Below are 22,682 nucleotides of genomic sequence, written 5' to 3' on the forward strand. Positions count from 1 at the left end.
CGGAACCCTCTATCCGATAAAGTAACTAATGCTCGCTCATTAAAAGAAATCAAATCATTAATAAATCGTTCTGATGCAATTACTAATAAAAATTTTGACTTCAAATATTTTCATAGATCATTCCAAATTGTCCACTGTCGCCTTAGGCTCGGATGCAGTGACTTAAACGCTGATAAGTTTAGACGACATGTATCAGACATACCAGACTGCACTCGTGGATATCACCTTGAAGATGCAATTCACTTTTTCTATAACTGTTAAAAAATACGATAATATCAGAAACACTGTGTATTTCTACACACATGGGTATGGTCTAAAAATGATATTACGTGGCAGTAGTTAATCAGTTCTACAAACATGACTCTTCTTAAATCAGTTCACGACATCATTGTCAAAAGCAAAAGGTTTGAGTAGCCTAATGTTATGCATATAGTAAAGGAAAACTGCATTACCTTATTTCACAGACACCATTTGCTTCAGTGTATTGGCTTCGTGTATTTCATTTGTGCATTTTGTATGTTTATGTTCATCACTCTCTTATATATATCCAGCTGTTGTTAAGTTGTTACCTGGAGAGGTATTACATAAGCAAGTTTTGCTTGTTTACCGATCCAGATTTCTTTTGAAATAAAAATACGTTTAAGGCAACACGGCTAACCCTAAAACACATGATTGTAAACTATTCAAAAAGGGGCACTAATCTCTGGCTTCTTCTCGGGTGTCGGACTCAAACTCAAACTCATTTATTCTTAGAATAACATGACATACAGTTATCTACAATTTTTATTATGTACAATTTAACAAAAATAATAAAAATAGGATACGTGGATACTAATACAATTTACCAATTGTATTGTACCCATTGTTAAGGAATTTAGATAGGCCTTTTAGATTTCTTACACTGTTAGTGGTCATAATTTTCTTAAATGTTTGGAAACTTAAGATATTGCTTATTTAAGATGTTCATATCGCCATTGGTGAAAACTTCACATTGAAATAAATAATGCAATTCATCTCCCACAGCGATAGATTCACAGAGTGGACACTGGCTGTCTTCCCTGGGAATGTTCAGGCACCGACCTGTTTCAACTGGTAATCATTGGTTAGAAAGTTATGACTTTAATTTTGAGAGCAGTAGATATTTCGCAAATGAAGGTTGATTCTTCGGGTAATACGACCTTTGGATTTCCGCTTGGGCTTTCTAGCTGCCGTGAGTCAATTTGCTCGTTAACGCAACCGAGCGTGACAAGAGACTGGGCTACCAGTCTGCAAGGACAGCTAAATAAGCTTAAGCATTTTTGAAAACTGATTGGTTATCCATGATCTCTGAAGATTTCAACAAAGGGCGCATGGTAATTAATTTCTTCAGCCTAAACAAACAGACAAATAACGGCGAAAGCTCATCGGGTGTCGTTATTTTGAAATACCCCTGATGGTTACAGTTTAATAATAAAAAAGTATCCATGAGTGAAAGCATTTGCGGATTTCGGATTGCGTGGATGATATAATTACTACTCCCTTGTTGTCATCTACATTTTCTGGTATAACCCTACACTTGTGTATTTGTCGTAATTCACTTGCTGTTCAGTTAATGAATTTATAACATGTATACTTAGTTGTAGCACCACTCAGATTATAAAGGTTCAAATTTGGTCTTTCTTGTACCTGGGGTAATTATTCAATCTAAATCCAGGTTTGAAGTGAGGTGGAATGTGAGTTATGTGATATGCACGCGGCAGCCCAGCAAGAGATGTATGGTCAGTTGCTTTACTTTTTTTGTAAATCAACTGATCATTCCCAGACATCAAAGGATCAACAGGAAATACGTTGATTGATTAATTACTGTTATCTTGCAGAGTGGATATGTCAAAAGTAAGTGTTTACATGTGAAGGTAGGTTTACTAAACCTAGGCAATACACTCATATCATGGCGTGAAGTACAGATGTAAAAACAACATACTTTGTTCAAAGGGTAACCGATAATACACTGACTGGTTGTTCGTTGTTATCTAACTCAATGTATGTTTTAAAGAACCGTGGACATTATAAAAATAGTTGTCACGTGAGCTTTCTCAGCTAACTTGGCACCTATGTGAAACAATTGAAACAAACTAGGTGATCAGTTAAGAAACAAACACGGGTTATAATATTCGATACATTTAAATAACGTTTAAAAACGATATATTTAAATATTTTAATATATTTCATATATATTCCAAATATTGTTTCCAAATAATTATTATTAAAGTATTTGATTCTCACATAGACATTTGACATCGAATAAGTATTTTTGTACAGCTGCAGACGCAATGGATATTGTTCCTTTATGTTGATATTCCCGGATACATTATAACTTTGTTAGGTTGTAATAATGATATTTGCATTTTGTTTTCATTCATTCGCTGCAGCTTTGAACAGAATCATTCTTGTTCCTTTCCGTTTGGTTGGGAACTTTTTCGATGCGCGATAGACGTTGTTTTCGCAAGTGTTTTCTTTTGTAAGCGTGTATATGTTACAGTCAATGTGTAAAATATGATTCTCTCAGGCAATTTATTAAATATCTAAATATTTCAGTCATTTTACAAATTGACTGAATAGTCCATTCATTTATTTAACCGACTGACTAAAAATGATAAAGACGAGCAAAAAGAGCTTATACATATCACAATATATTAATTATGCTAAGAAAAGAAGCCAAACAATACAGAACTGTACTTGGTGATGATATTAAACATAAACAAATATTTGGAATTCGTTATCATATTAATAAAGATGGACATATTTTTCAGTTAATTTGTAAAATGAACTGAATATTTAGGCGTTTAATACATTTCCTTAGTGAAATCTGTTTACATTTTGAATGTAAACATATACACACGGTAAAATAAGCAATGTTCAGATGAAATATTTACTTTGTGTTGCAAGTCAAAATAGTGTACACAAAGATCGCACAATTACCATGCAAGTGACTTACAAAAACTGCATCACTATTACCGATGCTCCCCACAAATATACCTACATTTCCAAAACTGTATTTCATTTTTGTTGATCAATGTGACCATACGTCCTTCTACTTTCAATAAAAATGCGCTTACGAATGGCGAGCACAGGTCGCGAACAAGTCTAGATTTCTGCTCTATCATCCGGGTGCTCACTGGGAAAATACAGTAATGCACAGGTAACAACTACTCCCGCGGAATTGCTTTAGAACAGTGCTCTTTTGTACGTTGAAATACTATATATTGTGAATGCCAAAATGATGTATCAAGGATCAAGTAGAAGATACATTGACCGCAGCGCTGGGAGTTTATTCAACAGGCCCGTGAAAATAACACTGCTGTATCTTATTATTTATTTTAGATGACGCAGTCAAAGCTCACTTCTCCTGGCGGCCATTATCGAACGGCCAGCTAAAACACAACCCCGCGCTTACGTCTACAGGTCTCTTCCTGTAGTACGGTAATTAGTATTCTCTCCCTCAAGTGTATCCTCAATTATATAACCCACCCTCATTAATTACCTGCTTCTCTTTTCCAGCCTCACGGCTATGGAGCTGAGAGTCTAAAGAGTCCAAGTTATCATAAAGTAATTAGGGTCCAATAAAAACAATGCGCCGCCAAACCTCATACATATTATCACTGAAAGTCGTACTACAGACGGTTAATGTCAAATCACAATAAAATCATTTCAATTGCAATAACATGTTCCAGGACCATGTATTCTCTTAACACAATCGGATTTAGAAGCAATGGTCGTATAAAACAAGACAGATCTATTTAAACACAACAGTATTCATGTTATTCCCACAAAATCACATAAAGAAAGGAGACATTAGCAAATTCATGTGTATTATCATTTTTCGTCAGGAGAACAATTTTTTCTCTCCTTGTTACCACCTCCAGGTTCAGCTTAAGACGGGTCCTCCTTTGGTCAAAAGTTTGTTCCCCCTCTAATGAGTGTGTCACGCGTTGCACACGAGTGGCGGACGGGGTGCACACCCGTGTGCAACGCGTTGCACACGGGTATCACACGCGTGACCAACCCGATGCACACTGGTTGCGTAACGCGTTGCCCATGCGTGTAAGGGGAATGAACTTCTAGGCAGTAGTGTAGCTGGTGACGTTGTTGTAGGCCAAGGTCACGGGGTAATGTTTGCCTTTAAAGTTTGTTTGTTTGTTGTTTAACGCCGCACCCAGCAATATTCCAGCTATATGACGGCGGTCTGTAAATAATCGAGTCTGGACCAGATGATCCAGTGGTTGACATCAGGGGCATCGATCCTCGCAATCGGTATACGATGACACGCATGAACGAAGTCAGCGAGCCTGACCACCCGATCCAGTTTGTCGCCTCTAAGTCAAGCATAGCCTTTAAAGTGTAACACAGGAACAGGTACCCCCCTGTATTTGCTTATTGCATCATTAGGAACAGTTGCATCAGGTGATGACAACGAAAACACAAACGACTCACGGGAAATAATCTATGTTAATTAATCATGATACTATGGCGTCATAGTAAATACATAAATAAGTGTCAACAATGCTTTTCAGGGTCAAGAATGTGACAGAAAGCAATAATACACATACACAAATTATGATGACATTTTTCCCTTTCACAAGAAAAAACACACCAATAAAATAATCACACCATTGGCTACCCAGGTTCTGTAATGAAAGTATGATAGTTTCCATGATAAGATAATTCGTGTGTTTTATTGTTAGAATTCCGGGAAGTTCAAGCTGCTGAAGCTCGTCCTGGCTGTCCTAGGATCTGTTCAAGCAGTAATCACCCTAGCATTCACTTCCCCTTGCGTAATCAGCATACACCCAAGACTCTGGATTATCATGTGGTTGAAACAGTTGCTAAGAAGAACATTTTATGTTGAAGCAATAATGTATAAGGCAGTTCCGAGATCCTGTTTCACTGCCTTTTGCTGTTTAGGGAGAAACGTTTACATTGGTCTTATTAATAGGCCTGCAGCAGGCAATGAGTAAACTGGAGATGTGGATGGTTATAGTAAATAGTTATTCAATGTTTCAGAGTATGTTTTTTCTCGTTTAATTTTTAACTTCATTTCGATTTTCCCAGACGGGTATGATTACATGTGCAACGTAAAACAGTACTGTCGCAGAGGTGCACACCATTTGCATTGAAACAGTATTAACGGTCACTGTGACACGTTATTCGTTGGTCTTTACGTGCCATGACCATGGATAGGGAGTTCTGAGTTGGATAACCTCTTCCCAAGCCACTTCCATTCGAACAAACCATGTTCAATAAACACAAACATGACCATGGATAGGGAGTTCTAAGTTGGAAAACTTGTTCCCAAACCATTGCCATTTGAATAAACATGACCATGCTACCTTGAAGGTTAAATGCATGTGTTAAACTTAATTCAAATAGAAATGAAATTTGATTTTTATAGACATTTTAATCTTCAGGGAATTCATATCATTACACCTCGCGCGTCCTTCGCAATGAATTCAGAAACACGGCTGTCTCATTGAACGCTTTAAAAAAGGTTATAACTTATCGCAGAGGAATTGAAATTATCACACAAAGTTCTTGCACCAAGTAACCCTGTGAGTCGACCTAAATTTCAAACTGTGAATAAATAGGGCGTTCTGTAGCTCACCCCCATCACGTCGGAGGCGTTTGATGTGCGTCTGACTCGAATATCTTGCCCAACCGGGGACGAAGGTGCATCAGTATTAAGGTAGAGTTCTGGAGTAAAGCTATCGCTTTTCTAAATTAAACCGAGTCACATCTGCCACACAGAACCAGCGTAGGCTCATAAGCTGAGATAACTTAAAAGGATGTCAGTGTTTTTCATCTCAACATCTCATATCTTCTTCATATTGGAGTGTGGTAGTTTGTTCAAGGTCGTTGGATGTTCTGCGGGGGCATATCAGCGAGTTAAGTTGTTTCCTTGCTAGCTAAGTATATGATCCTGTGTCTCGTGAAAAACATTTGTTCGTGATTTGTTGTGATTTATGTTGAGTTATATTCTACCGTGTGGTATAATTAGTCTGGACTTTCACATGCTGCAACATGGAACCAGCGGGGATCTTGTCCCTTGCCGGGCGTAGCGGTATATAGCGTTTCCCCGTTAATCATATAATGGCCTTTTATTTGCTTTTCCAAAGTTGTTTATTGTCATAAAGAATCTTTTTCATTCCCAAACATGGTTATTTTAGTCTGGGTAATAGTGCTGTGTGAAGTGAGGAGATACAACCTTCAAGTAACGGACAAAATCATTTCGATAATCATAAGAAATCGTCATACTTGTAATGTAGACCCGTGAGGAATCGGGGATAGAATAGGTCATCAGCAACGCATGCTTGTTGTGAAAAGCGACTATGCTTCTCATAAGAGGCGACTAACGGGATCGAGTGATCAGGCTCGCTGACCTGGTTGATTGCGTGGATCGTACCCATCATGTCAATCACTGGATTGTCTGGCCCAGACTCGATTATTTACAGACCGCCGTAATATGGCTGTAATATTGACCTATGTAAATGATTGACCAGACAAACCAGTGATTTATATCGTGAGCATCGGCGGTGAGGGTGGTAGTAGTAGAAGTAGGGTAGCAGTAATAGTAATTATAAGTAGTTGTTGTAGGAAACATATCGGGGCGCGGTGGGCGACAAGGTGGGTGTATCGGGGTGCGATGGGGGCAAAATGGGCGTATCAGGGTGCGATAGGTGACAAGGTGGGTGTATAAGGGTGCGGTGAGCGACAAGGTGGGTGTATCAGGGTATGGTGGGTGTATCAGGGTATGGTGGGTGTATCAGGGTATGGTGGGTGACAAGTGTGGGTTTATCAGGGTATGGTGGGTGACAAGGTGGGTGTATAAGGGTGCGGTGGGCGACAAGGTGGGTGTATCAGGGTGCGGTAGGCGACAAGGTGGGTGTATCAGGGTGCGGTGGGCGACAAGGTGGGTGTATCAGGGTGCGGTGGGCGACAAGGTGGATGTATCAGGGTGCGGTAGGCGACAAGGTGGGTGTATCAGGGTGCGGTAGGCGACAAGGTGGGTGTATCAGGGTATCGTGGGTGTATCAGGGTATGATGGGTGACAAGGTGGGTGTATCAGGGTATGGTGGGTGTATCAGGGTATGATGGGTGACAAGGTGGGTGTATCAGGGTGCGGTAGGCGACAAGGTGGGTGTATCAGGGTGCGGTGGGCGACAAGGTGGGTGTATCAGGGTGCGGTGGGCGACAAGGTGGATGTATCAGGGTGCGGTAGGCGACAAGGTGGGTGTATCAGGGTGCGGTGGGTGACAAGGTGGGTGTATCAGGGTGCGGTGGGTGACAAGGTGGGTGTATCAAGGTGTAGTGGGCGACAAGGTGAGTGTATCAAGGTGTGGTGGGTGACAAGGTGGGTGTATCAGGGTGCGGTGGGCGACAAGATGGGGGTATCAGGGTGCGGTGGGTGACAAGGTTAGTGTATCAAGGTGTAGTGGGCGACAAGGTGAGTGTATCAAGGTGTGGTGTGTGACAAGGTGGGTGTATCAGGGTGCGGTGGGCGACAAGATGGGGGTATCAGGGTGTGGTGGGCGGCAGGCTAAATATACACCCAGACGCTCCAGTTGAGAAAACTGATAATATCGTGCAGATTCGTCTTCTGCAAGGGGAATCCATGCCTCCACCCTTCTCCATGTGCACAGCATCGGCTACGTTTAAAACACCATTCCATCCTAGCGCAACAGCTCTGTAATGAAATGTTATACAAACACCAATGCTTGGTTATAAGGATTCTTCAACGGTCTCAAATCCCAATCATACGCTTGGGGATTCTGAGAAACCTCAAGTGAAGATAGCCAGCCGCGGGCGAACTTCTGCAAGACTCTCTGTGTGGGTTCTAGACGCGCGTGTTACACAAACACCGTGGTAAGTGTTATATATATACAAGCAAAGACTCCGGCTTCTCAAGGCGTACCATGCCGCCCTCGGCATTGTAGTTAAGACGGTTGCCTAGCAACACCGGAAAGGTATTCAACAACCAAGGAAAATGGCTGAATCGGGTTTCTTGCAAGGTTTCAAATTCCAATAGGTCAGAAAGGTTTGGGAAGGGGGAACTGGTTTGGGGTGGGGCAGGGGGGCAGGGGGCAGACCGGCGAACATGTGGGTCACGTCAGTTCTCTTACCGATTTCATATTGTTTAACCTTATCGTGTTTTATAAACAAAATATGATGGAAATGTTTTTCTGCCAGTGTGTCAAACATTAAACCTGCATTGTTTCATTCAGGTCTGTGGCTATATAATAACACAAAGGGGTCATGGTTTGTATTAGTCTGGCGTGTCCTTTCCGTTTTAAAAAGAAGGAATTTGTGTGTGGTGTTTCTCACACTAGTACCAGAGCGAGGTGCTCGATCAGGGCTGGTTAGGAGATCATAGTGGCCCCAAACGTAAAGGATGAATCATCCTTGTTTAAAAATGAAACGATGCGGGAAAAGGTTCAGAGCTTTGTTATGTCATAACGAATAGCGAAGGGACCTTCCTGTCAGTGAGCTATTCATTAACAATATTAAGTCAACTGGCAAAACCTATGAAATTTAATATGATGTAACATCATGTATGACCTTCAACCAGAAAATACAACTGACGGGGTTAATCTGTTAAGATTACATGGACGTGGGGTCTTTATGAACTTTCCATGTACATGTTCTTTTATCGCTATTTTTGACCTATTTGAGGGAATTCCCGATAATGCTTTCGTTGACTTAAGAGATATCGGATATGATTTATTGCGTAAAAGATAGAAAACCAGGGAAATAGGTTGTACAGACGAAGACGGCTGGAGTAGGTGTGTTGAGGCGAGCGGCTTCACCAAAGCCTGAACACGTGTGTTGGAGTGACGTTGAGGGATTTGTGTTGGTGTGTATTGCTGCAGATTCAAACAGACATGTGATTCAAGTTCAGTAATAAACACGTGTTTGTTCGTTAGGCGTGGCAAGTTTATGTTCCAATGTTAGATGTGTGCATTTTTATCAAATATATTTAGTTTTCATCTTATTTATATAGTTAAGACAGTGTGATTCAATAGTAATATTCGCAACTGAAAAGTCTTCCACAAGATGACCTAATTGTTGGATAATCAAAGCGACGCTACGTGTTTCCTTAACTAATGGGTATTTTCTCTCTCAGATCTATTCAAGGCGATATATCTCTTAGATGTCGTTCCACCATAGGTTCAACCTTGCATAAAAGCTGATTCAAACAATATACACGACCATGCGTATATTCCTATGTAGTTAATCACATGGTGCTAGTGCACCTCCGAATCTAGATTTCTGCTTCGGCGGGTGTTTTCTGACGAACAGCTTTCAACAAGAATGGCAAATGGGAGTAGAATTACCCCTGGTCTTATCAAACACCTAATTGGGCTGCAACTGAATTCACAATTCTATTTTAGCTACTGAAGACAAGCAAGTGCTAATGACTTGTAAGCTGAGAATTTACCTTTATAACCAGAGACAAGCAGCCGAATTGTTTTACCCACAATGCCTATTATAGTACTTCCGGTAAGAGTTGTTAAAGAAACGTATTCGATAGTTTCGTACACATGTGCGAAACTAAGAAATATGGTTTCTTTCGTAAGGCATTTTGAGAAGGATATTAGCCGGATTTTATCGATTAACCTGTCTTGAAAACATCACGTGCACAACAACCACGGTAGATGCGAAAACAAATAGGACTAGTTGGCAGATAGAACCCCGACCACAAGTTAGAAAAATATCAGGCTGAACCATGGATGTTTTATTATCACAAAAGTTCTTATTTGAAAAACATTGTAGTTCTTAGCGGTATAGATACCATTGTGCAATGTTTAGTGGTTTCTTGCAGTGACAGAAATTATTTGTGCTGTGAGGATGTTCCCAGTCACATACCCATGTATGTCACGGTGATCTTGTCCTGTTTGTGCTGTGTGCTCCTAGTACACTCAGCCTTGATCTCTGGGTGCTGTGCATTGTCCTCTACGCTAGATCGCAGCGCACAAGAACCAGAGAACCAGGCAGCACATCCTCTCGTCTTTGCACCATCATTGCCAAACACTGGGCGCTTTCTCACCTTGAATGTCTCTCCGACAGCCAGCGATTATAAATACCCGCAGTGATACCGGGGAAAGGTGTTATGCTTCGCTGTTACCAGCCTCCCGGGATAGCGTAAACAGCGACCCGAGAATATCAGTCAAAACCCGTTTAAATAACCTTCAGAGATGTGGATAGGCGTAGCTTGTGCTCCTACCTCGTCCTACAGAGACAGGTCCAAGCGCAGTGTTCTTGAAATGTAACATAGCAAACGCAAGTTTGTCACATTTTTAAGATAATCTGCTGAAGTGTAGAATATGTTCATACACGAGGGGTGGTAGGGTAGCCTTGTGGTGAAAGCGTTCGCTCGTCACGCCGAAGACCCGGGTTCGATTTCCAACATGGGTTCAACGTATGAAGCCCATTTCTGGTCTCCCCCGCCGTGATATTGCTGGAATATTGCTCCTAAATATTAGCGTCCTAAAACCATACTCACTTACTTTTCCCTAACTAATGGAAGTTTCATATTAAATGTCTGGTTGAAGCAGTCTTCATGGTTGGAATCCACTCGGATCCGCTCGGATCAACTCGACTAATGCCGCTAACTACTTGTCCATAATACCTCAGGCGAGATATAGCACAATGTCACAGTATCGGCAGCATAATGTACATGTACGTAAAATATGGCGACAGGATCTAAAACAGGTTACATGTGTTTAATGCATTCCAAAAATGATTCATGAATTCTGATTTGAAGGAAACAACAAACAGTAACACTTTGTACTTCAATATGAGAATCACCTCGCCGCGTGGTTGCGTCACGCGATAATCACGTCCACGAAACTATTTAAAAATGGATTCCACACTATTCTGTCCGAGAGAACCTAAGGGACAGCGAAGGGCTGAGAGAGATGTCGTTGTGTAAAGCGCAATCAGTTAATGATAGTAAAACTCGTTTAGCAATGTGGCCAGTCACCCGATGAAGGAATAGCACAACCCTCTGAAACGTTTTTCCAATCGACAATGATGAAGTTGTCATCTATAAAAACCTTAGTTCTTAAGTGCAACACAGCCTACGGAAATGAAGTAAGCGTTTGAAGTGACGGCGAGCGTTTAAGAAAACCAATGATAAAACCAGTTCTGCAGCTGAATAGAACTAACGTCAATTATTTCCGCTCTCCGAGTCGCAAGCATTTTCTTGGCACAAATAATGACCTGTGTACAGCGCAAATGGTTAGAAGCCGTTAACAATAGATATCAGTGATACAATAGCTTACAATAACGTTTCCAGACAAGGTGGCTGTCGTTCTGTTTCATGTTTGAACGGATTAATCGAACGGTAGGGGAGAAATATTAGTAAATGAATAAAACAGTTATGGTAATAAATCTTTTCATAATTGTCATTGTGCTACAATTCCATGAGCATTTTGGCCTTTTTCAAAGCAATGCAACAATTTGGTTGTCTCTTTGTTGCTGTATTTTCCAATAACGACAACTTGTCTGAGGTAAGGTTGGTTTTGAAAATAGGAGTTGATACATGGCCAACCAGGCTTTGAAAAATAGACAGGCTATATTCCCCGAGATCCCCTTCCGAAAAATATAACATTTTCATGGAAACAAACAACAACATTTAAATTGAAAAGGAGCTCCATTGAGATATATATTGGAGATCCAGATCCTTGGGAAAATCTAGACTTGCTTCATTTAGAGCTATAGCATTATAGTAAGGGTTGGGCGGAAGGGGAATAATATGGCTCGGGGACTGTGAGACAGACTAAGAGTCCCCCTACTTGATACTGAGTTCTCTGTTGATGCATGTTATAAATCTTCATCAGGCATGTCACTGGAGACAATTGATACCAGGTTGTTGGTGCCAGACAAAGCTTGACATCGTTTGACAATGAAGTGTGTATAAATATAACTGTTTTTGTTTGAAACAAGACATTTTCAGTTTCGTGTCATTTGGCTGAAGGTCATATGCGTGCAAGCCACAAATACAAGTTCCATGAAATGCACTCTGCACACTCAACCCACAAAGTTAAATCCGATTCATGAGTCACCGTACAATGCCTCTGGCTGCAAGATGTGGTCTTGTTATATGGTTCTCAACAATGTGCAACCTGCAATTCCTATTAACCGTAACCTGCATGTCATGTCTTATTGTAAATATTCGTTGTAACAGGAGGACCGAGGGAAAGTCGCTATGATAAGCCATCAATTGTTGAATGTAATATAGTTGATATCAGCTGATCGTACAACATGCTGGAACAAGGCCATGGACGAGATACGGTGCTAATCAAATAAAACATACATAAATGGTTACATTATTCGACCTACGTGGGGTACTATATTTTGCAAAGTAAAGTTTCATAGATAGGTTATGTCTGATGAGCAGTGTACCGTATTGATCAAAAGTAAGTGCCATTGGATACTGACGGTTGCTTTCTTTTTCAGAGAGAGAGAGAGAGTCAGCCCAGGACGCTGTATAGGACATACTAAGGCAGCAGAAGAGACCGGTACAAGGACATATCGTGTAACACCAGTACCATACTAGTCAAAAACAACTACCATCAATAGTCACAGCAGAGATGGAGATGACTACAGCGTTTCTCCTCTCCACACTCTGTAAGTATAATTCATAAGGGATTTGAAGATATTTAACTGACATGTTTTCATGGAGATTACATCATTAGCACACGATAAACGATGACGTTCTACACACATTCAGCGCGTTGAAAGGACTTCTCACCTTTTACCCTTTGGTACCTATCGCTTCCAAAATATTGCGGTTTGAAGACGTTAAATGCTTTATCAAAATATTATTAAAGATGTGATGGAGCTTTTGCAGTAGCCACTTGTCACTTCTTTATTCACTCGACCGTCTCCGTGGTCTTGTGGTAGAGCGTCCGTCCGGAGAGCGGAAGGTCCGGGGTTCGATCCACGGCCGCATAGAACCAAAAGACGTAAAAATATGGTACTTAATTTTACCCTCTCTTGCGCTCGGCATTAAGGGACTAAAACAAGGACTGGTGTCCTGCGACATTGGATTTTAAAATCAGTATTAGTCCTGACTAATACAAGCAGCCACACACACTCACACACACGTCGCTATATAAGTGCAATAATCTTGGACGCGACGTTAAGCCCCATTTTACCTCACCTCATCTCTTAATTCATACGGTCACGTCTGTTAATTGGTGAGGGGCGATCGGGTAGCCTGGTGGTTAAAGCGTTCGCCCGTCACGCCGAAGACCCGGGTTCGATTCCCGACATGGGTACAATGTGTGGACCCCATTTCTGGTGTCCCCGCCGTGATATTGCTAGAATATGGCTAAAAAACGGCGTAAAACCATACTCATCCACTTACACTGTTATTTGTGAATAATTGACAATTTTGGTACCACTTTATAAGGTTTCTAATTCGACAATGTCCATTTCGTAAACTGTTATTTTATTATGATGATGATATCTAAGAATGTTCTTGTGTATTATGAAATGCTGTGAATGACAAATGCTAGAATATGAACCATGAACAAAGTCTACCTCTCTCTCAGGTACATTCCTGATGTCCTGTGTTGGACAAGATACCTCAATGGCGCTTCCGGAGTTTGTGACTCACCCCCAGGAATATTCGTATATCGTGAAGCACCAGCCCGTCACCCTCACATGCGAGGCCTACGATGCCATGGAAATTACCTTTAACTGCCTGGGAATGAAAATGGATACCGAACGTATGAAGACGTATGAAAGCTTTGAGCCTGAATCGGGCCGGATTTTAATTAAAGCTACGTTCGACGTAACCGAGAATGACGTCAGAGGCATGGAGGATTACTGGTGCGAGTGCCAGGCCTGGAATGGTCTGGTTGAAGGAGGAGAGGCAGCACAGCAGTTCACCGTCAGCCGGAGAGGCTTCGTCATGTCTCCCTGTAAGTAGTTTATTTGAATTGTCATTGGTCTTCTTTCGTTTGGTTGACGCTCGGGATACAGATGGCCCAGTTGCAATTCGGTGTGCAGAGTTGCGTCCCTTGGGAGAGCCATAAACCTTTGATTGTGGGTCCGAATCCCGGTTTGACCTGATCATATATCTAGGTTTATCAGCACCATACCCATGTGCGTGGGTGTCGCCGAAGTGGTAAACGTCTGAAACCTGCATCACTTGATGTTGCTCATGCTATCAACGACTTGATAACCTGCCCAGACTTATCGGTCTCTCAGTCTGTCATGTACCCTGTGAAATGTACTGTCAACGACATTCACTCACTCAATCACTCTCTCTTATTGGCTATGATCATGTGTACTGACTTAAAAAAATTCTGGTCTATTTTATGTCATTGTACCAAATTATTTCAGCTTTGACACCACAGTTATACAGCCTCGATTTATATGCTTTGATGCAATAGCTATGTGTTTTATGACACAGCTCCCATACACCAAACACACATACTACAAGATCTTAAAGCAACATTCACCAATTAGCATCTTTCGTGATTTGAACGCTGAGGTTATGTCAAGCAAATGACAGGAAAAGACTTTTCAAACGCGCCTGCATTCCTGTTGCCAATCTGCCCAAACCCCTCCAGCTATGAGATGGTCGTTTTTGCTATAAATCTGCCGATTATGCAAGGGGATGAGACCAGAAGGCCGGTAGCTCGGATACAGATAAGGTCTCTATTTCAGAGTTTATTTAGCTCAATCTCATGCCATGGCCATGGAATGAGGAGCGATTGTGAGGATTCTATAAGTTTCATTCCCGCCCATGACTTCCTGCCTATCGATCTCCAGCCTAGAACTGTTCGCTTTGTCCACCCATGCAAATGATATTTGTTGGCCTGGGGTGTTGGGAAACTTGGATCTGTGACAGTTTAGTGGTTGTGGTATGTCTTTATGGGTTCAAAGAGAATCGTAGTTGTTAAATGATCAAGTAATTCAGTAATTCTAGGGTTTTTTTATTCATCATGTGAGACATCCGCTGTCACTGTTTTGTGTCACATGACATGTTCCTATATCAGGTAGTCTGCTTGTACTAATCCGAGCTAATGCAACTGAGATGTCATGAGATTAACATGGATACCCACCTCAGACACAGTATACTGACCGAGCCAGGAGTCTGTTTCATACCCTTAATGCCGAGCGCCAGACCAGGAGGCAGCAAGAACCATTTTATAACGTCTTTTGGTAGACGCGACCCACCTACTTTCCGCTCTCGAGGCAGACGCTCTATCCACTAGACCAAGGAGGCGGCTCCATATGGTAAACGTCTAAGAACTGCCTTATTTGGAGCTTCCTCCTATTTTAAGCTGACCTGCCGAAATGTTACTGTAATATGACTCACTCACTCACTCACTGAAACCCAAAGGCTAGTGACTAAAGCGTTGTAAAACACGTAGCTTTCTTTGATGAATAATCTATAAAGGTTTATTCAAAGGTCAGGCAATCTTTTCATCCGCGCAATGTCCAAGTCCAATGACTGTCGAAACTCAGTAAGGCTACGCTTTTGATCTGCTCCCGTGTGCATCAACAGGGTTGTCGTGTCGAAATATCCTTCTCCCCTGGAGAATTTAAGTCGTACTTACCTGAACAGCTACAGTCAAATCATCTTTCAGCTATCTTCCGGTATACCCTAAGCACGTGGTATCACTTGCTGTCACATTCATCAGTAACTGGTACCACTCTCGGTATGCGCGACCGCACGTGTGGATACTTGATATCTGTAGACAGTAACTCAGTCTGCCTTCATAATGGCGGGCTAGACCACGTGGAACATTGGAACATTCTTAGCATGCACATGCGGTTTGCAGAGACATGGCAAGGGCGTAGGAGACAGGCATTTTGGCCCTTATGATGTATATGGTCTTATTGTGTATGTGTCTTTGAACAGGGGCATATGCAATCTCGACAATACATGGGCTTCGGAAAGCAGAAGGTCCTGAAATAAGATATCTGACTTATGAACAACAACCGGAGTAGTGTGGTAACACAACCCATCCCAGTATGAGTACTGAGGATTCTTTGCGTGCATTCTTGCACAGTGAACCGGAATGGTTTACCTTCGACCCGAGTTTGCACCTCGGCCCCACTCATATATCACATTCGGTCCTTTTCGTAATCAGTGCATATTTATCCATGCTCCCGACAAGTCTCAGTGTTTTAGGCGAACACCTGCATCACTGATTTTCAACACTATTTTGTCTCATTCGCCCAGTGGAATCTGTTTCGGCAGATAATTTAGACTGATTATTCTCTGGCGTTGACGTTTAATATTTCATGGGAGGGCAGTTTGTTCCCCTAACGTCTACGTTCTGAATACCCGCCGTGATATTGCTGAAATGTTGCTGAAAGCAGCATAAAATCTCAAGCATCAATTTTACATACATTATCTTCTTGCACGTGTAAAGGCATCCCGTATTTTGCATACAGATCTGATATTTGATTACATTCAAAACAGACTTGGAATGAACGGCGATTTTTCATGTAAAAAGTACCCACTGAGAAAATGTGCTATTTATCACAAGACCTGTGAAGATCCCAGTTAAAATTGATCTTTAGCAACCCATGCTTGTCGTAAGAGGCGACTAACGGGATCGGGTGGTTATGCTCGCTGAAGTGGTTGATGCATGTCATCGTATCCCAATTGTGTAGATCGATGTGAATTGGATTGTCTGGTCGAGACTCGATTATTTACTTATAGCCGACATATAGCTGTAATAGTGCTGTGTGGCATTAAACAACAAACAAACAAACAACACTTAACCATCATCATCCCACGTTGGTAAACATGCAGCTGACAGTCAGGTGACCGCGTACTGCTTGTCGTTGGAAAGTTAGTTTCCCCTTTCAGAGATAGTCATCGAGTCAGACTAAAAGACTGGCAGTAACACAAAAGTAACACATGGCTAAAATACACACACACATACAATAAACTTCGGCACACTTCTGCACTACAACATCTTTCTTAAACATATTCTTACAGTACATGCTTACCCTTGTCGTGGTGTCATCACTGATTTTAAGTGAACTATTCATAGATTATTGTCACCGCTATTTTGCCTCTTACGCCTTTTGGGATCTGTTTCGTTTGATAATCCAAAATGGTTGTTCTCTTGCGTTGACGTTTTATATTCATTCGAGTATCTTAAGCCCTCGGCCACAGGTTATCTGCACTAGACATGATGTATTATTATTGGGAACTGAAGGGCATAATATGTCCAAAGTGCTTATGAGGATTGGTTGGTCACAATATGATCTGGGACCACAGTGTCGGTCGCAGCTAGCTACTGGTTTGCCTCGGCCAGTCTCGACTCGTACCTCATCTTGATTGATAACTCCTGTCTACGGTGTAAAACAACATTCATTCACTCATTGAAATCCAGTGTGTAGGACCTCGCCTGTGCGAGACAGCTCCCCGTGGTATGACTGACCATCTGGAGAAAGGCCAAAGACCATGTCTCATCCATTCATTATGGTAACATTCTTTGTTACAAAAAGGAGATTAGGTTTACATCTGCCGTGGTTATGGCTCAAGTGCATAAGGAAATAAGGATAGCCATGGGCCGCCTCTGTGTCTCTGAACTGCAATTACCTGCATGTTCCTCGCAGTTATAAGTAACACAGCACGGCTGACTTACACATTCTACATGGAACCCACGAACTTAATATGCAATGTTTACTCAGATGCTTTGCAGAAGTATGTGTGTTTGTAAACAGAAGAATCGGTTTTCATTTTCAATCCGACTTGGGCATGTATACATTACGCAGTTAATGAAAGAAACGATGATGTCTCCGCACTTCATGTTTCATGAAGTTTCAGATTCAGTTGAAACACCTATTTATTTTGACTAGAGGTCTAGTCTAGAGGGCCGAATCTGCTGTTAGAACTCTCTGATGCACAGAACACAAGAAACTGTTTAAGTAAATATATGGCTTGAACATGACAAAATATCTCACGCCCAATCTTCTTCATCTGTGTGCTTTACCGTGAAGTAAGGTACATAAACGTAGCCAAAAAGTGATTCGAAGCCTGCAGAACTTATGTTTTGCCATGTGTTCAAAATTTCTGGATGGGAACTACATGTGCATTCTGACTCATATACACAGACCTACACTGCTACGGTTTGAATGAGAAGCACATAAATAATACCCGATAAAGGGAAGTTATCGGATAAGCATTGAAAAATAATCTTTATTATAAAACATATCCTGGTTAAGCCTTGCCATATTAGCACCGAAACACTGTCAAGTTACTTGAGAGAAAAACGTTTTTCTTGACGCTCGTGTTAGTTTTCTAAGGCCAACTAAAGGAGCTATCAGGTCATGCTGGCGAACACCTGGTGTTGTCACTGTAGAGGAAACTCCTCTGATATAGGTGATATAGATGCAGGTTGGATGAAGGGGCTTGGATATCCATGAAAACGTCTTTTACGTGGATATAATACCAAGAGAAAAATCACAGATCAAAGAAATGGAAACCACAAGTTCATAAACATGCACTCGTAGTGATCGAAGGTCAAGGTCACCATACAGTTGGCCTTAGAAAATTTACATGAACGTCATGAAAAATGTTTTCTCTCAATTATATTGACAATGACGTCGCAGGCCATAAGGTTAAGTGACAGGTGTAACCTTGAGACGGTCGACTATAGGAAGTAGTCCTAAGATTAGCCAATTTTCTGAAATGTCATTGGCACACTGTAGGTATCCAGAAACGTAGATGTACATCAGGTGTGTAGGCAATGTGGACGTGTACAAGCTAAGCAGAAATCGTGCTTAGGTGGTGCAAATACACGGTTGGGGATCAACAACACCACGTGGTGGCATGTAGCTTCAGGGTCGGTGTAGACTAGGCTGGATTCTCAAATGTAGCTGACGCGATGAGCAGACGACCAGAAGTGGTTGCCATTGGCCATTCCACGGATCTGCCTTTGTACAGGACTGACATGCCCGACTCGGATACCAACATGGCCGCGTTTGATATCATAACCATGCGGCCGTGTGCCGTTTCAACAATAATGATCCCTGTTAGTCTCGTTCGTGAAGGCAAACCCGTCAGTATGGCATGTAGACCTGTGGCAAAATACTTCTGTCAGCATGGCGAACTGCCAGGTACAATCTCCCCCTCAGCATTCTGCCTCTACTTGTGTTGCTGTAATTTGCCAGGGTATTTTAGTCCTTGCAACATGATAATAAATGGTTATGGTTTCGTAACGGCATACAGCACTTTGTCAATCCGAATAATGAGTTCAGATATGATGATAGAGTGCTAAGATCGTGGATGACTGTGAAATATTATGCTCTTGATCTGTAGGGTGCGTTCGTATTTGTGATTATCTGAGTCGATACTAAGAAAACGCTGATATTAATAAGTCTTGGCATTATCATTAGGACATTCTGTCATAGCTATGGCATCAGTGTTGCCAGCAGGACCTGACAAGTAAGACCTTTCTGTAATACAATTCCTTTCAAGGATTGCCCCTTGACCGAAGATGCTCCTAATACTACTTTCAAGAATTTCCACCACTATAAAAAAAAGAATTTAAGACTAGTGTAATTCTTAATCCTTTATCAATACAGTTGGCAGAACAATCTACAGCTGGTTCCATTGCCAGCTGTCTTCACCTCGCATCAGGATCTCGTCAGTTCTTGAATGTCGGCACTGCATCAACACGCTTAGGTATTGCGAGTAGTCGGAACACAGTGTACGTGTGACTCCATCTCACAGTACTCCCTCATACCTGCTGGCTCGGGCATATGCCACAGTTAGTCATGGTTTATACGGGTTCTATCTGGCAGCTACTGCTGGTATCAGAAAAACTGAACTCATATAGAATCTGCAAAACTGATGTTTACTCCTATTTCCAAAACATTGCTATGCTCCGTGATGAACAATGGCCACACACGTTAGCGAGTACATAATTTTTACTCCTGAAGTTTTGATGGATAGGTTTTGTTTGTTGTTTGTTGTTTGTTGTTTAACGCCGCACTCAGCAATATTCCAGCTATATGACGGCGGTCTGTAAATAATCGAGTCTGGACCAGACACGCTCGCTGACTTGGTTGATGCATGACATCGTATCCCAAATGCGTAGATTTGTGTAAATCACTCGATTGTCTGGTCCAGACTCAATTATTTAGAGACCGCCGTCATATAGCCGGAATATTACGGCGTTAAGCAACAAACAAACAAACACAGCGGCCTGTATGTAATCAAGTGTGGACAAGATGAACTGGACAATATTGTGGATACACACGGTGGTGGATGTAGAGTATGAATACTTTGATGGGTGCCAAAGTAGAAAAATCAAATTTACAAAAATATTAGTAAACAATGATAAGCATATATAAAAACATATTTTGAATATGTGTATCTTATGTTATACTTAATATACAGCTGGGTGAAATAAGTTCAACAAATGGTTACAAATTTAACAATTTCCAACAATTCGTGTTCTATGTTTCCACCACGCAATATGTACTAGGTTCTGTCTATAGAACGTTATCCGCTGTCTAGTCCTATACAAATTATCAGCTCCAGCCGTAATTTAACGGATATTTGTCCGGTGACATAAAGCCGAGTTTGATGCATGTCTGAATCTATTCAGCTCAAGATACAAAAATCTTCGTAAGTCTGGCCATATAATCGTGTTCATATAATCAATATTCAAGAGAAATAAGCGGACACAATTGATGTCGCCCTAACACTGCGATGCAGTCAACACTCTGTACAACGTTTTAACATTATCTGCAAGCAAAACAAATATTGACGGACGAGCAGCTCGTATAAGTCTTACCATCAACCGACATCCAGCGCACGGCACACTAAGTACCAGTTTAGCAACACTTAGGCGCCAGTGTTATTATTTGATGGGGTGGAAACTCATAATGCCAATGGTCAGATTTCAAAGGAGTTCTGTCATATCACTTGCACAGGTAGTCAGTTTATGGTAAGGCGTTTACGGGAGCTTAGGTTTTGGTTGCCCGACCTGGTGAACCAATTTTCTGGGTCAAAGGAACCATCTCCTTCAACCATGCCTTTGTATATAACAGCACTAATGTCTTAATATTGTCATGGACGAGTGAAAGGCTTGGGAAACAGGGTTAATGGTCATCAGTCAGGTCAAGCACTTTTATCCGGGCATGTTTGTTTTAAAAGGCTTTTTTTCATTTTTTTTGTCTAACTCTAATAAAATGGAAAACTTCTTTTCTCATTTTGGGAGAAGCTACTCAAGTCGTGTTATGATCAAATTTATATTTTGACTTTTCACCATTTGTAGTCCTCTATTGTGCCACAATTTGCTGAGTTTTGTCCCTAAGTTTACAAGAATCCAGTGACCATGGGTTTGAATCCCTGTGATTGTGTTTCTAGGTATGTCAGCTTCTTACTTATGTTTTTGACCTGCATCACTTCTGGCTTCATCCCATTAAGCTAACACTCAAAGCTGTAATTGAAATACTATTCAAAACTATGTTAAACAAACTCAAAGTGGTTGCATCATGGCCTATGCAAGGATAAGCGGGAGGTGGGGTAGGCTAGTGGTTACTGTGTTTGCTCATCACACTGATTACACCTGGGTACAACGTGTGAAGCCCATTTCTGGTGTACCCCACCGTGATATTGTTGGAAAATTGGTAAAAGCAGCATGTTAAACCTCACTCACTCACTCACTCACTCACTCACTCACTCACTCACTCACTCACCCACCCACCCACCCACTCACTCACTCACTCACTCACTCACTTCCCTCTGTATCCCATGCTGTACCTGTTGAGGTGCTTCCAACATCATCACTTGGGGTAACAGATATTACTTGTGGTTTCACAATGATTTTGTGGCCAGGTTTGTTTTCATGATTTCATTATTATTTATTATGTGATGATTTATTTTAAATGACATTACTTTTCAGATTTAGGAAAATATTTTGTTGAAGAACCCCTAAGTCAGTCTGTGGAAGAGGATTCTTCTGTTGAGTTGATCTGCATTCCCCCTGAAGGTCACCCAGAACCAAAGGTCAGTTTATTCACCATGTAATGTGTATACCCTTCTTAGGTGAGTTTATTCACCATGTAATGTGTATACCCTTCTTATGTGAGTTTATACACCATGTAATGTGTATACCCTTCTTAGGTGAGTTTATTCACCATGTCATGTGTATATAACCTTCTTAGGTGAGTTTTTTCCTCATGCAATGTGTATGCCTTCTTGGGTGAGTTTATTCACCATGTAATATGTATACCTTCTTGTAATGTAATGTGACTACATTGTAAGGTGAGTTAATTCACCATGTAACAATTAACCTTTATAAGTTATCGTTATTCACCAAACAACTTGTATACCTTGAAAGGTAGGTTATCATACGTTTTGATAAGTTCTGAGTCTACATAGAATGAATTGAATAAAAGAGAAATATTTTGTGTTGTGGACATTACATGCTGTCATAGAGGTATATCCACAAACACTTGAGTCAACTGAGCAAATTGTTTTGCTGGTACAAGTCAGTAAAATATGCCGGGGTCTGTGACCTTTGGAAAATGGACAAAGTTGTGGATCACACAGTGAGCATGTACTTGGAGAAAAGGACATAACACCAAAAGCCATCCATGACGATATCAGAACAAAACTAGGGAAAGATGCCTCGTCCTATGCCACCATT

The 22,682-nt window shown here is 41.3% G+C and overlaps 1 protein-coding gene across 4 annotated transcripts in view; it reads left to right on the plus strand.

The window, feature by feature from the left end:
- The window catches only part of LOC139462544 (hemicentin-1-like), a 109,095-nt gene that overhangs the window by 48,021 nt on the left and 38,392 nt on the right, over window positions 1–22,682 (plus strand). For 3 of the 4 annotated variants that reach the window (XM_071244354.1, XM_071244350.1, XM_071244351.1), the window contains exons 2-4: window positions 12,493–12,663; window positions 13,593–13,964; window positions 21,936–22,039. In XM_071244354.1, coding sequence (XP_071100455.1) covers window positions 12,627–12,663; window positions 13,593–13,964; window positions 21,936–22,039 — 513 coding nt within the window. In that variant the 5' untranslated portion in view covers window positions 12,493–12,626. The remainder of the gene's footprint in view (window positions 1–12,492; window positions 12,664–13,592; window positions 13,965–21,935; window positions 22,040–22,682) is intronic. The other variant, XM_071244353.1, reaches the window with a different exon arrangement.

The sequence above is a fragment of the Haliotis cracherodii genome, unplaced genomic scaffold, assembly GCF_022045235.1.
Source record: "Haliotis cracherodii isolate W230 unplaced genomic scaffold, xgHalCrac1.p SCAF_15, whole genome shotgun sequence".
Classification (NCBI taxonomy): Eukaryota; Metazoa; Mollusca; class Gastropoda; order Lepetellida; family Haliotidae; genus Haliotis; species Haliotis cracherodii.